General features: G+C 41.1%; 1 protein-coding gene across 3 annotated transcripts in view; it reads left to right on the top strand.

Annotated features, from left to right (window-relative positions):
- DVL3 (dishevelled segment polarity protein 3) overlaps positions 1–15,197 on the top strand; it is a 193,388-nt gene that overhangs the window by 85,581 nt on the left and 92,610 nt on the right. For all 3 annotated transcript variants that reach the window (XM_089685465.1, XM_089685466.1, XM_089685467.1), the window contains exon 4: positions 9,552–9,658. In XM_089685465.1, coding sequence (XP_089541591.1) covers positions 9,552–9,658 — 107 coding nt within the window. The remainder of the gene's footprint in view (positions 1–9,551; positions 9,659–15,197) is intronic.

Below are 15,197 nucleotides of genomic sequence, written 5' to 3' on the forward strand. Positions count from 1 at the left end.
ACAGACTGAAGTGTAGTAATTTTGTGGTGTTGGTCTTCAAATCCATCTCTGTAGATATCCTTTGTATCCTAGGTCCAGGCTGTAAATGGGCCACAACCTTCTCCAAACTGTGATAGATGCAGAACTAAGTACACAGAGGGGTGTGGTTTGGGAGGAGTCAAGCTGAAGCTGACCCTCTATGCACTGTTACTGGGCTGTTTGCTGTTATGGCAACTCTGAACATAACCAAATCAATTCAGCAAATAGCTGGTGTCCTCGGTGATCACATATGCAGTACAATGGAAACTAAAGATCTAAACTGTGCCTAGGATTGCACATTCCTTTGCTGTAAAACATTGGAAGGTTAGTTTTGCTTAAGGATCCACGTTTTGTCAATTGCTAACAATTTAGTGGGCAGTAGAGGCTCTAGCATTCAACAGTTGAATCTTGCGGCAGTGCTGAATTCCTGCGGGTATTGCAAGGGCTGTAACTGTTTTTTTTGTCTCTTTTTTTAAATAATTACTGACTTCATCATTTCCTGGGTCACTGACCTGGTTTAACCACCTCCTGGCCATACAGGGCGGCTGCTCTGCACAAAATCACATAAATAAATGTAAATTTGCATTTCCAGGTAGGGGGTGGGCACACGTCTCCCTACCCATGCTGTCATTGACTCCCAAAGATGTCAATCCCCTGGTCCCAGCCAGCGTTTCATGGCCGTGACTCGGTGATCAGTCCCGCTGTAAGTCTCTGATCGCTGCCATTACTAGTGTTTAAAAAAAAAAATTGTATATAGAAGGCTATTCGTATACGCTCTAACTTTCACACAAGCCAAATAATATACACTTATTGGGTTTTTTTTTTTAGGACATTTAGTAGAATACATTTTGGCCTTTAATTTTTTAAAGAAATTTTGTAGCTTTGTAGCAAAAAGTAAACTTTTTTTTTTTTTTTTTAAACTTTTTTCATTTTATAGCGATTAAAAATAAAAAAAACCCAGTGATGAGCAAATACCACCAAAGAAAGCTCTATTTTTGTGTAAAAAAATTATATAAATTTCATTTGTGTACAGTGTCGCATGATTACACAATTGTCAGTTAAAATAGGGCAGCGCTGTATTGCCAAAAACGGCCTGGTAATGAAGGGGGGTAAATCTTCCAGAGGGCAAGTGGATAAGCATGCTGTAATTTAGTGGCAAAACAGTTTTGGGCTTCCTTTTTCTGAATGTGTTTTCTAGTCCTTTTCTCTGGCGTTAAAGCTAGATCTTGGGTATGACAGACAGCTGTAATTTTTAGCAGATGGTCATCCCATATTTTCTCTGATTGGTCTGCTTTTTTGTTCACTCTTGGGTGAACATTAGGGCTCTTGTACTGACTGGGCTGAGTGATGGAATGTACAGGTATTTGAAAAGTCTTTTTTTCTTTTTTTTTTTTGACTTTCCATTAAAATCTGTTTCTTCTTAAGTACATTATAGGACACAGGTCCCTTCCCTCTGGTCCTGTGATCCCTCCGTTGCTTGATACAAAACTGAGGCTAGCTGGGAGTGGGAATGGGAAATTGACTTTACTGGTAAACCAAAAATTAATATTTTCCAGCTGCCAGAAACAACACTTCTCCTATAATGAATTTTCTAAATATTGTCACAAATAGTCCCGTCCCCCCCCAGGGGAGGTGTTTTTGTCACATTTACCAATAAGCACAGTAACCTGGTAGAGTGTGTTAGGTTGAGATACTGGCCTATCTATGGGTACCCTTGGTTAGCTACTTCTGTTGAGCATTCTATAAGCATTTACTAGTCTGTATTTTTTATTCAATTTGTATATACTCAGTCTTATCTGTAACATCAAAAACTGTTTATTTTATTTTTTTTTTAATTTAGTATCCATCATAATAATTCTCTTAATTTCTCAGTAAATTATGGCATCTGGTGATTTTCTTTTTTTTCCCTATACATCTTCGTTAATCTGATGTGCCTTTTGCATGATATAGGCAGATGTCTGAACGGTATGGCATGTGGTACCCACATTTCTGGCATGGTTTGACTGAAACTTCCTGGTTTAACTGGGATTGTGAGGTACATATTGCCCAGTGCAGTGTGTGGACATATGTATATAGTGTTCTGGGATTTGGCAATAACAGAGCTTCCATCTGTTAGTTTTTGTTTGAGTTCATCCATTTATTTACACTTGTAGCTAACCATATTTTAACTCCTATTTTAACTAAAGTATTTTTTTTTCCTTTCTTCTTCTTTCGGCCATTACTTTATTATTATTTTTGGATATATTGCATTTATTTAATAGCTGGTAGTAAAATTTAATTTGATGGTAGAAACTGAACTCCAGGAATTGGCCCCTTTCTAAAATGTGGTGGCTTACTATGGGTTAAGACCAATGTTGTGCATGCCACCTCGTTGACTTACCTTTTATTTACAACTGTCAGTTTTACTGAGCACCAGACACTGCTTTATCACACAGTAGCAGCACTGCCTGCCCCTCTTCTCTGTTGTCCATTCACAAAACGCTTTATATTTTTAATGTTTTCACATAATAGAATGTGCCTTGTGATTGGACAGGAAGAGGGAAAAGGGCAGGCACAGTGGCTGCATGCTACTCTGCAGCTGCTGGAGCAGAAGCCAGAGGGTTCATATTTGGAATATTAGAAGTATGTCATTCGCTGTACTCCCAGTGCTCATTTGAAATGTAAATTGTAAATAAGAGGTAAGTGCATGAGGTGGTATGCACCTTGTTGAACTTAAACCATAGTAAGACAGCATATTTTATAAAGTGGTTGAATTCCTAGAGCTCAGACTTAAATTCCATAAAAAAGGAGGGAAACTGAAATTCTGTTAGTGCAAATAGCATAGCCAGGTCCTGCACTTAAATCTTTCTTGCTCAAGCAGGTGCCAAGAGGATTCTAGGCAAGCATGTTTAACTTTATACATGCCAAGACATTCCCCCAACTTCTGGGTTTGAAAGGATGTGCAGAGTTAAATGCAGGTGCCATGTTGCGCATACACACTTCTTGGCCCTTCTTTGGCCATTCACTCCATTGCCTCCTTTCAGCAGGCCCTCCTCACCAGTTCACTGTTTTATAAATGTGGGCTATACAGAGGCCAATACAAAACAATTGGATTGCAATGTGTGCGAATATCTTTAGGGCCCTTTTCATTCATCCTGTTTTTATTGCTGGTATTCCAGGAATTGTTGGTTGAGAATTACTGCATATGTACATTATTTGTGTGTGTGTGGAACAATGCTATTAAATGTAAATTTTGGTTTAGATACACTGATTAGAATTCAGCAGCTGCTCAGGACATTGCACTCGTTCGTGTAGATGGTTGTGTGCTGTACTATGAAGGCTTTTATAAGCGTATTTTTAACATTTGGTTTAAGAGACCCGGTTCAGAATGGGCTGCTTGTCCACTTATTTGACTTTGCTTACGTTATTGGAGTCTTGTTCATTGTCTTCAAAATCAGGGAGATAGATCTCCTAAGGACTGATAGTCGCAGTTCTGACCATAGAGCAAGGAATGTAAATAACTGTGGGGCTCTGGTACCTAATCTTTGAACCCTGTCTTTGTTGGTAAAAGGAATCCAAATATGGGTCATGGTGATTGTGCCAAATTTGGCTTTGTCCTGTGTGAACTTTTTAAAGGCCAAGTTCCTTTTAAAAGAGAAGTATGGCCAAAGGTTTTGTTTTTTTTTGTTTTTGTTTTCTATAAATTCATAAATTTTCTATTGGCTTGCATTGCAGGATAATTTGTACTGTGTCCTGGAGTTTAGGAAGTAATTATAAATGTTCTACATGCACTCCCTTCACTGTATCACAAGCTAGCCTATGCAGACATAGGGCATCACTCAGTTCATTATATGCCAGAGAAATGAGGTGTGTGTGTGCTTGTGTGTGTGCTCTAATCGTAACCTCCTTTTTCTCTCTTCTTTTTTTTTTTTTTTCTCCTTTCTTTTTTTTTCCTTTTTTGCTCCCTTTTGGTTTATCTACACCATTGAAAGATTTTTTTCAAGAGCAGTTGACCTAGGGTGACAACACTACTGCTTCATAGGTAGATACAGACCAGTGAGTGAGTGGTGTTACCCTAGAAAAAAAAAACTTTACTGGCAGAATCACTATGTGGAAATAAAGAAAAAAAACCTGTAAAATAAAACAAATGCAGCCAAGACATCTTACTACTATCACTTTTCTTCTTGGGTTTAGATACAGTTTTATTGTGTCCATTGTAATAACATGTAGAAGAGTGCACATGCACAGTATGCAAGATAGGTATTTTACTGTGTTGACTATAAAACACATGCTTATTCCAGAATGGGCAAGGTTGGGCTAGTCAGAGCATAGGAGTTAAATACACTGTGGTGATAGTTGCCTTATGGTTCATGGGCATTGGGTGTTGGGGGAGGAAGGAGATATGTTCACTTGTTGGAAGCATTGGATGAAAGTGGGAGCTGGGGGGTAGAGTGGTGAGTTCATTGGGGCATTGGGGAAACTAGGGTGCCAGTTCAATGAGGGCTGGGAGAAGGGGGCTTCAGGATCAGTGACTGTCGACAGAAGGAGCTGTGTAGTCTCAATGGTTGCTGATCGAAGATGTTTTGTGCAGGGAGAAGGTGTGCAACTGCAGTGGGTGCTGACAAAATAGGTCCTGGAGGCAGAGTGGGTGGTGAGAGAAGGGGGTCTGCTCATGCAGTTGGTGCTGACAGAAGGGCAAATACAAGCATAGTGGGTGCTTACAGAAGGGTGTGTCCAAGGAGATTCAGGTGCATTGGGTGGTAGAAGGGCAGGTGCAGTGGGTACTGATAGAAGGGGTTGTTGCGATGCACTGGGTGATGTGAGAATGAGGGCTGCAGATGCGGTGGATGGTAAAATAGGGCTTGCAGGAGAAGATACCTTTGTGCAGTGAGTGCTGATAGAAGCATATGTCTAGGTATGGTAAGTGCTTTTAAAATGCGGTGTACAGGTGAGCTGGGAGCTGAGAGTGGGTGCTGCAGATTCAGTGGGCGGTGAGAACAGGGGTTGCTGGTGAAGTGGCTGATAAAAGAAGGCAGACTGCAGGCACAGTCGGTGATGAAAGAAAGAGGAGCAGCAAACATGGAGAATGGTGAGAGACTGGGTAGCATGGTTGCTGCTTGCACAGTGGGTGGTGAGAGAAGAGGTTGTGCAGGCCCAGTGGTGGGTGTGGACAGAAGGGGTTGTGCAGGCACTGTGGGTGCCAACAGAAAATGGTGTGTAGGCGCTGTGGGTGTTTAAAAGTAGGGGCTGTGCAGAAATTGTGTGCAGCCTAAGGAACTGAACTTGTCCCTCTTTGCTCATGCTCTTGCAGACCTTAGCAGGCAAAGCTTGCAGAAAGAGAGCATGGCAGCACATCACCAGTACCAGTTCTTGCCTGATGCCTGCCAAGGTATGAAGGGATGCCTTGCGCCCCAGTAACACAAAGTGCGTGATCTCAGTATTTATTACAGTAATCACAGCTTGCAAGGCAGCAAGGTTCCTTGGGATATGCATGTAATCCTTAGAATTTGAAAATAATCCAAAAGAATGAGCAGATGAGAAACTTAAAGCATGCAGGGAATCCAGGAAGTTGTGACGAGATGACCAGCAGATAGGCAGATTTTTTTTTTAAGTGCATTTGCGGTATTTTGGATTGTCAAACATGGCTATTGTTTGTATTGCTGTTACAATGCTGATGCTATAAAATTAATGTTTGCTGTTACTATAGGTCTCCTATAAGGGTTATATCTAAAGGACATGGAAGAAGCTTCATTGGAAATAAAATTCCTTCTGTTCTGTGACTTGTTTTCTTATTGGCTAATAGTTCGTAAAGAGGACTGTAGGAATATGGAGATTGTGTGTAGAAATTCAAATGACGATGATTGAGAAATACAGTTTTTCTTGTGCAGGACACAGGCATAGCTATAGACAACTGCATTATATGCCGCTTCCTTCAAGTGATTGGACACTGCCAAATTAGAGCTGTATTGAAGCCTATATAACCTCTCCTGCTCTCATTAATCCTCAGTTTTTTGCTACTGTCTTTTAGGTGATGGATGTTTCTCTCCCCAGGGAGATTACTGGTTTCTTCTAAAAGTTTCCCGAGTGCCTACCTTCTTCCAGTACCAGTTGTGCACCAGCCATGCAGACTAATGCACAGCTTCTAGAACGGTACCCTAGGCCTGCCATTGGGTCCCTTACCTGGGCTCCACTGGATGGAAGACGCTGGTCTGACTTGCTTCAGGCACTGGTCCCTCTTTTTGGTACTTCTGCTTGACACAATGCTAGGAATTAACTGCAGGGCGTTGTGCAGGTTCAGGGCAGTGGCAACGGCAATCTGCAGATCTGTTATCCAGTCCCTGAAGACCTTGAGTGTGCGCCCATCTAAAGGGGGTAAAGGCAAGATGGGTCTTGTTCAGAACATTCTGTTACTGGACAAAGCCTGATCTATATTGTGCTGCACTCCCATCCCCTGGCCATTACACCACTTTAAGCATATGTATAGGTAATATCTCCCTACAATTCTCTTTGCTGCCACTAGGGGCCACTATGGCACAATATGCAATTGTCTGAACTCCTGTGTATAGACTTTTGTCTTTCACCTCCTGAAACATTGCGATCTTTGGACACTACAGGGGCTCAGCATCCATGACTGCAAGGCATGACCAAAAGATTTTAAGGTTGGTGCACAAATATTGGTCTGACACTGGCAAAGGAAAAAATTTTCCCTGGGTTGATAGTGTCACTGGAAGGAAAAATCTCACTGGGTCGATGGTGTCACTGGAAGGAAAAAATGTCCCTGGGTTGATGGTTTCACTGGAAGGAAAAAGGTCCCCAAGTTGGTGGTGTCACTGGATAGAAAAAATGTCACTGAGTCAGTAGTGTTCCTGAAAAGAAAAAAATGCCCCTGCGTCATTGTAATTGGCTGAAACACCACTATAAAGCTCCTCCCCAGTAAAGGCTCTTACCTCAACCCTGTCACAGCTCCTCACTAGGGATGAGCTTAGACAGATTCAAACAAAGAGTCCAAAGCTGCCTGAGCTCTCTCTGGGAAGTTGTCAGAGCTGACAGCTAATCATAGGCAGTGGAGGCATTCCCTGCCCCATAGCTGCACATGTACACGTCTCTTGTATATGTGTGGCTACAGGCAAGAATTGCCTCTGCCATCTGTGTTTTGGTAGTTGGCTTTGACTGCTTCCTGGCGGGATGGCTCATGTAGGTTTGGACTCGTGTCAGAACACACCTGAGCTCATCTCTACATATTGCTTATCTCCCTTGAGCCTTCAAGGGATGCAGTGGTAATTCTGTTGAAATAGATTTCCCTCCAGCAAAGGTACTTTCTGAGCTGCTCTACTGGAATAAGGCTTTAGGGTATTTCAGTGGTCCTTTATGGTTCCAAATTGGCGCAGAAGAGTGTAGTAATTGGATTTACTCAAACTCCTAGCAGACACTCCTTGGCTCCTGAGCTGCCCAATTAAGTTATTTCAGGGACTGGTCCTCTTTGTAGGGGGAGGAGGTGGGGGGGACATTCTGTGCAAGGAGGGGGCAGGAGAGGAGCGGTGTATACAAACAGGCTCCTTCACTTGCCGCTGCTAAATGGGCTTGCCAGTTTTTAAATGCAATTGCCAGCTTTTTCCTTCAGTTTACAGCTCCGAGAAGGAGCTGTCATTTACCCCGCCGCTAAAGTAAGCAAGTGGGCGGGGTCACTTTGTAAAGTGAAGATAAAAAAAAGTTGCTAATTGCATTTAAAAACTGGCAATGACAATTAGCAGCTGCAAGTGAGGGAGCTTGTCTGTATAAACTGCTCCCTCACTGTATACACTGCTTACCTCCTCTCCTGTCTTTCTCTGCCACCTCCTCCATCCCCCCCCTTCCTCCATCTGCAGTACACAGATTACAGCACTCAGTCTTTTTGGGTATGAGTCTTATCAGCATGACACAACTTGACTTTGCAATGTTTGGTCACTCTTCCTTGCAAAGACACTCCAAATCTGTCAGATTGCGAGGTCATCTCCTGTGCTCAGTCCTCTTCAGATCACGCCACATATTTTCAATCAGATTCAGGTCTGAGCTCTGGCTGGGCCATTCCAAAACTTTCATCTTCTTCTGGTGAAGCCGTTCCTTTGTTGATTTGTATGCATGCTTCGGGTCGTTGTCCTGCTAAAAGATGAAGTTTCTCTTCATGTTCAGTTTTCTAGCAGAAGCCTGAAGGTTTTGTGCCAATATTGACTGGTATTTGGAACTGTTCATAATTCCCTCTAGCTTGACTAAGGCCCCAGTTCCAGCGGAAGAAAAACAGCCTCAAAGCATGATCTGCCACCACCATGCTTCACTGTGGGTATGGTGTTCTTTTGGTGATGTACAGTGTTGTTTTTGCACCAAACATATCTTTTGGCATTATGGCCAAAAAGTTCAACCTTGGTTTCATCAGACCAGAACACATTTTCCCACATGCTTTTGTGAGACTTCAGATGTGTTTTTACAAAATTTAGCCGGGCTTGGATGTTTTTGTTCGTAAGAAAAGGCTTCCATCTTGCCACTCTACCCCCATAACCCAGACATATGAAGAATACAGGATATTGTTGTCACATGTACCACACAGCCAGTACTTGCCAGATATTCCTGCAGCTCCTTTAATGTTTCTGTAGGCCTCTTGGCAGCCTCCCAGACCAGTTTTCTTCTCGTCTTTTCATACATTTTTGGAAGGACTACCAGTTCTTGGTAATGTCACTGTTGCACTATATTTTCTCCACTTGATGACTGTCTTCACTGTGTTCCATGGTATATCTAATGCCTTGGAATTTATTTTGTATCCTTCTGAGTGATACCTTTTAACAATTGAGATCCCTCTGAAGCTGTCTGCGGACCATGGCTTTTGCTGTAGGATGCGACAAAGAAAATGTCAGGAAAGACCTACAAGAACAGCTGGGATTAATCAGAGGCACTTTAAATGATGGCCGGTGTGTACTGACTCCTATTTAACATGATTTTGAATATGATGACTTAATTCAGAACACTGCTACATCCCCAGTTATAAGAGGGTGTGCACACTTATGCAACCATGTTATTTTATTTTTTTATGTTTACCCCCCTAAAAGATTTGTTTTTCATTTGAGTTGTACAGTTTATAGGTCACATTAAAGATGGAAAAAGTTCTGAAATGATTTATCTTTTTTTACATCACTGAAACCTGACATTTTTTCACAGGGGGTTGTAGACTTTGTATATCCACTGTATCTATGCGTGTGTCCTGTACTGTATGAGAATAAAAATAGGATACTTTGTTTAGCTGTAAAATCTATTGCTTGTACAGGACCCTTTACCTGGCAGTTAATTATATTGCTGATTGATTGTGTAAAAAAAAATAAATAAAATAAAATTCTTTTTACAGGCACCAAGGAAAAAAAAAATTTATTTTTTTATTTTTTACACGTTTCTTTCATTTTTGTTTCTGAATTACTTGGATAACATTTTATATACATTTCAAGTGTTGTCTTTTGTTATACACCAATGTAAATAATAAATAGCCTCCTCAACAGTTGATGGAATTTTGACTTTTACTGTTTTGTTCACAGTCCAAATACACGAGGTAGCCAAGAAAATCTGGACAATGACACTGAAACAGATTCTGTTGTATCTGCACAGCGAGAGAGACCAAGAAGAAAAGAGGCTTCAGAACATGGTGAGTTGGCTTTCCCAAAACCATTGTTTTGAGAATTATGTACAGCATGACTATCCAGTCATTCTCTTTTCAGCTGTGAAATTCTGAGACTTGCTCTAGAGAGGGAGGTTTGAGGGTAATTTTGGTTGATACTTGATACCTGTTAATGACGACGCAGTGACCCTAAAACTGCAACCCACACATTAGCATGTCTGTTACTGAATCCTAAGTGTATCCTGAACCAATGGACTGCAGACACAGTACAAGGGATGACCAGAGACTGCTGACATAGTACAGGAGATGACCAGAGACTGTGGACACAGTACAGGAGATGACCGGAGACTGCTGACACAGTACAGGAGATGACCGGAGACTGTGGACACAGTACAGGAGATGACCGGAGACTGTGGACACAGTACAGGAGATGACCGGAGACTGTGGACACAGTACAGGAGATGACCGGAGACTGTGGACACAGTACAGGAGATGACCGGAGACTGTGGACACAGTACAGGAGATGACCGGAGACTGTGGACACAGTACAGGAGATGACCGGAGACTGTGGACACAGTACAGGAGATGACCGGAGACTGTGGACACAGTACAGGAGATGACCGGAGACTGTGGACACAGTACAGGAGATGACCGGAGACTGTGGACACAGTACAGGAGATGACCGGAGACTGTGGACACAGTACAGGAGATGACCGGAGACTGTGGACACAGTACAGGAGATGACCGGAGACTGCGGACACAGTACAGGAGATGACCGGAGACTGCGGACACAGTACAGGGAATGACTGGAGACTGCAGACAGTGCAGGGGATTACCGGAGACTGCGGACCTTTGGGGAGGGAGGGGGAGCGGGTACCTGAATTTGACAGGTACCCGCTCCCACTTCCGCGGAGTTGTCCTTCCTTATTCCCGCGGCGGCTTCTGTGACATCCGGGTGCCCACTGCGCATGCACGAGAAGCGCTGCACTTTGGCCCGGAGCCTTCTGGGACCTGGCATGTGTCCCAGAAGATGCCGGACCATTCACAAAGCGCAGCGCTTCTCGCGCATGCGCAGTGGGCACCCGGCTGTCACAGAAGCCACCACGGGAAGACTGCAGCGCTGGAGCGAGGAACAGGTAGGGTCCTGCAGGAGAGAAGAGCTGAGCGGCCGGCCCGATATTCTGACATGGTGGCGGCAGAAATACCGGACCGGCCACTTTACATTCGCTCCATAAGACGCACTGACATTTCCCCCCTTTTTTGGGGGGAAAAAAGTGCGTCTTATGGAGCGAAAAAAAAGGTATTTGGACTGCAGACACTCATTCAGTTTAGGTATCCAATCAATCACAGTTGTATGAGTCTTCAAAGATGGGAGAAAATTGCATCAATATAGTTAGAACCAATTAAATTCATTCATTAATAGTTCAGAAACCTTTGTTATCTGTCTGCTGATTTGGCTAACCTGGGCCGTCGCTTCTGTTCAAAACTTACTGCTTTGATCTGATAATAGTGTTTTGCTGCTATGTTTGATTTTTAAAGGCGTTAGGAACCTTCCTGTGTTGTGTGTCTTTACCTGCATAAGGTGTGCATTGATCATGTAGTTTTATGGTTGTTTGTTGTCCTCTATGCACAGCCTATGGTAAATCTTCACATTCCTGTGTCCGAAGTTTGTTTTTGTTCACACATGAGGCCTGCCACTAGTACTGCACAGGTTAATGCATGCCCTCTGTAGTGTGAGAACTACCATTTCCTGTGAACAAACCACATATTCCACAATTCCTAGATCTTTGTTAGTGCTCTGCAGGTGAGAGCTACACCAATATTAGATCTGACACAGACACAAACAGGCAGCATAATGAAGAGCACTTACCATATAGCTGGAAGGGATGTTTTGATCAGATCAATGTCATATCTACAGTGGATACCCTGTGTGTGGGGCACTTAGGCCCCAAGGAGGATTGGGCTCCACTGTGCACTCTCACATTTCTGTCAGCTGTCTTGACTGCCCCATCAAGCTAAGGCAAACAAATGACACAGCGACTATAACTACACGAATACCTAATTAAAACAACAAAACTATTGTGTGACATAAAAATTTGGAACTTCCACCATTTTATTCTCCAGAGTGTATGTTTTCAGCAAATTTGGGGAGTTTTAACTAATTGCCTAAAATTATATTTAAAACAAGTGCAAAAAAAGGTTTTAGTAACACAAGGGTTAAGTGAGCAAATGACCAAATTACCTTTTTTTAAATTAATTTGTTTTTACTTAATTTTTCTGCGGCATAGTACATTTATAAATATTTTCTAAACCTAAAAAATAAGTTTTGAATATTCCAGTTTAAGAGCTCGTTCCTTAATCTGAAATATTGTGAAGGCTGAGTTTACATATGGAATAACAATCTCATGACATATTAACTAGATTCAGTAACTAGTTCATGAATTTTTAATTGTGAAGACACAGGTAGTACAAAGCATCTGAACATTCCTGCTGGTGGCATAGACTTAGCATCGGACCTCCAGGGTTTGACTTTAGCTAGCTAGCAATACTTATTTAACTGTATCATTCCTGGTTAGGCAAACCAAAGTATAATTTGGGCAATGGATGTTGTAGTTTAAAGAATTGTACCTACTTGATGTATTATGCTGTTTTCAACTGTTTTCTGTAGGTTGTGGATAGTTAATAATTTGGAGATAAATCAGAGTTCTGTCCATGAAAAGTAAAGCACAGATGCAGGGATTTAAAGTATAATAAGCATATTTTCTGTATGTACTTCAGACAAGATATATGGCAATGTTAAGGTGTATTAAAATAGGGAAAAAGACAACCCTGCTGGCTAATAGAGTTCAATTGTGTACAACATTATTGTATAAAATTTGTTATATTTAATATATTAAACCCAAATTATACAATATGGCAAAAACAAAGTGACAAATATATATATGTGACAAAAAAAATCAGTGGATTGATCCTCTCTGGGGTTCTTAATATAAAGTGACATAAAATCTATATACGTGCCAATAAATCAGTGGATTGATCCTCTCTGGGATCTCAAGTGAAAAAGTGATCACACCTGGTATAAAAAAACAGGAACCAATATCCCCACTATCTAAAGTAGGATCATACATAAAATAAAATAAAACACAAATAAGCATGAATCCCTAAATAGGGCTCAATAAATTCATGCAAATGATGGTGAAAATGAGAACGTGAACCCCTAACAGGGATCAACAATATCATGCAGAGCGTGACAAATAATTTCTAAATTAAGGCAAAAAGTAAACAGTGACGTAAAATGGATCCCTAAATGTGGGATCCATTAAATACAATAGTGCCAAAAAAACACATACAAAAAGTATATTTATGAGCAAACACATCAAAAAAATATAAGTGAACATATAATAGTCCGTAAAAAAAAAACTTAAACAACAAAGTCCAAATAGGTGCATATACAACAAAAACTTTCCAATTGCTCCTAAGTGCAGGTGATATTGTGGATGTGCATCACCACCGTTGAAAATAATCCGTATGTGGCTAAAATGCCCCCTCACCTCTTTGATGCAGTCCTCAAAGGGCCAAAACGCTTTTGTCATTTGAAGCCAGGAATCTTCACTGGTAATGGACACCTGCTCAGGTAGATGGTATCCTCCTCACTAGGAACAGCCAGGTCCCCTCCAGTATAAAGCAGCCAGCCATCAACTCACAGATAGGATAAAGATAAAAAGAAACCTCCCATAGTGTAAATCCGTTTTAATAGGGACTCTCAAATCACAGCACAGCCAAATGCCCACTCACATTTAGTCAGATTATAACAAGCTTTTCAAAAGACCTCATGCTAAAGGTGTACTTGCATGGGAACTCATTGGGTGCAGCAAAATGGCGTCTGCACTGGAAGTACGTCACCACACTCGCGTCCTACGCGTTACGGCACACTATCACGTGACTTTTTTCCTGAACTGAACTGAAGCATTGATTTCCACAGGGTAAATTATTGTAGGCTTGGACAAATTCACTCAGAACTAGGAGCCAGCTTAAAAAAAAAACACACACACTTTTGGAGCCAGCACTATCCAGATTTCCTATGAGCTATATGGGTAGCACTGCGTTGGTTTGTGGTTTAAAAAAAAAAAAAAAAAAAGGTAGGACACTTTGCATTGTTTTTGCAGAATGAAGAAGAAAAAGTGCCTCTAGCTGCACTATAAGGACATTTATTTTGGAACAATGGAAAATCACACACATGGTAAAAGCATAAAAAAGCTCATCGGGTGTATTGAAGTATCAAGATGAAGTCCATGCTGAGTGAGCCACAGTCCGCGCTTAATGGAGACTGTAGAGGGAGAGAGCCGGCCAGCATGTGTGTGTCTCAGAAGATGGACGATGGAACGCACCTTGGAGCGCAATGTCAGCATCTGTGTGATGACGTAGGGAGGACCAGCATGCAATGTGATACATTTTGGAGCATGTGCGAAGCCACTGGATGGCAGGCGCGCTCCCTTCTCAAGTATAGGCTGATGCAGTACTGGGAAGGGTATGTGCATATATAGGGAAACGCTAATGAGCACTACCGATTTGACAAATGAACAGTTGAGCTTATAAGTGAACAATTATGCTTATAAATTAAGGCATCGTGGATAAAGATAATGAAATTATTAAAGGAAGAAATAAAATGAAAAATAGAAATAGAAAATACAAATAAATTAAATTAAAATAAATTGAAATAATATAGTAATTATTAAAAATAAATTTAAATGAGATTAGGATGTACAAGTATATACACCTATATAAAACTACATTAAATAAATAAAAATGATATAATATCATGTATACATATTGAATAAATGTGTTACCATATTCACATCAAATGCTGATGGTAAATATAACTATAGTTAAAAACGCAATATATTGGTAAATAATAAGTAGTGAATGAAAGTAATGGTAATATAATAAGAATAATGATAGATAAATAATAATTAAATCAGGCTGTGGTGATTCGTTAAATGAAGGAAAACGGAAAGACAAGCATACTGCGAATGGCCCATTAGAAGATACTAACATCTAATTCTTCATTGAGTCCACCTGGGGATAATGTGTCCAACATAGAAATCTAGTATGTTTCTTTGGAGCATAACTTTAGAAAACGTTCAAATTAAGAAAGATATTTAGGTATGGCTTCTATAACCATAACGTTTTAAAGCTGTTGTGGATTTCTGATGGAATTCCAAAAAATGGCGGGGGACACTATGTTTGTCCTTACCGTCTTCAATGAGTTGACTGTGTTCACCAAATCTAGCACACAGTGGTGTGATGTTTTGGCCTATATATAATAAACCGCAAGGGCAAGTCATACAATAGACTACGTAATCAGTAGAACAGTTGTGAAAGTCACTTAAAGCATAAGTTTTAAGCGAAGAACAGTGTATTTGCTAGGGGCTAATTTATTCTTGAGACTAGGAGCCTTCCTATAGGTGAAGCTGGGTTTTTTTTTATCTCTAATATCCAGCAAATGGGGGTCTTGAAGTAGAATAGACCAATGTTTATGGCTAATACCTTCCATTTTGCAATATTG

This window comes from Staurois parvus, unplaced genomic scaffold (genome assembly GCF_062004578.1).
Source record: "Staurois parvus isolate SC_StPar_1 unplaced genomic scaffold, SC_StPar_1.0 ptg000376l, whole genome shotgun sequence".
NCBI classification, from domain to species: Eukaryota; Metazoa; Chordata; class Amphibia; order Anura; family Ranidae; genus Staurois; species Staurois parvus.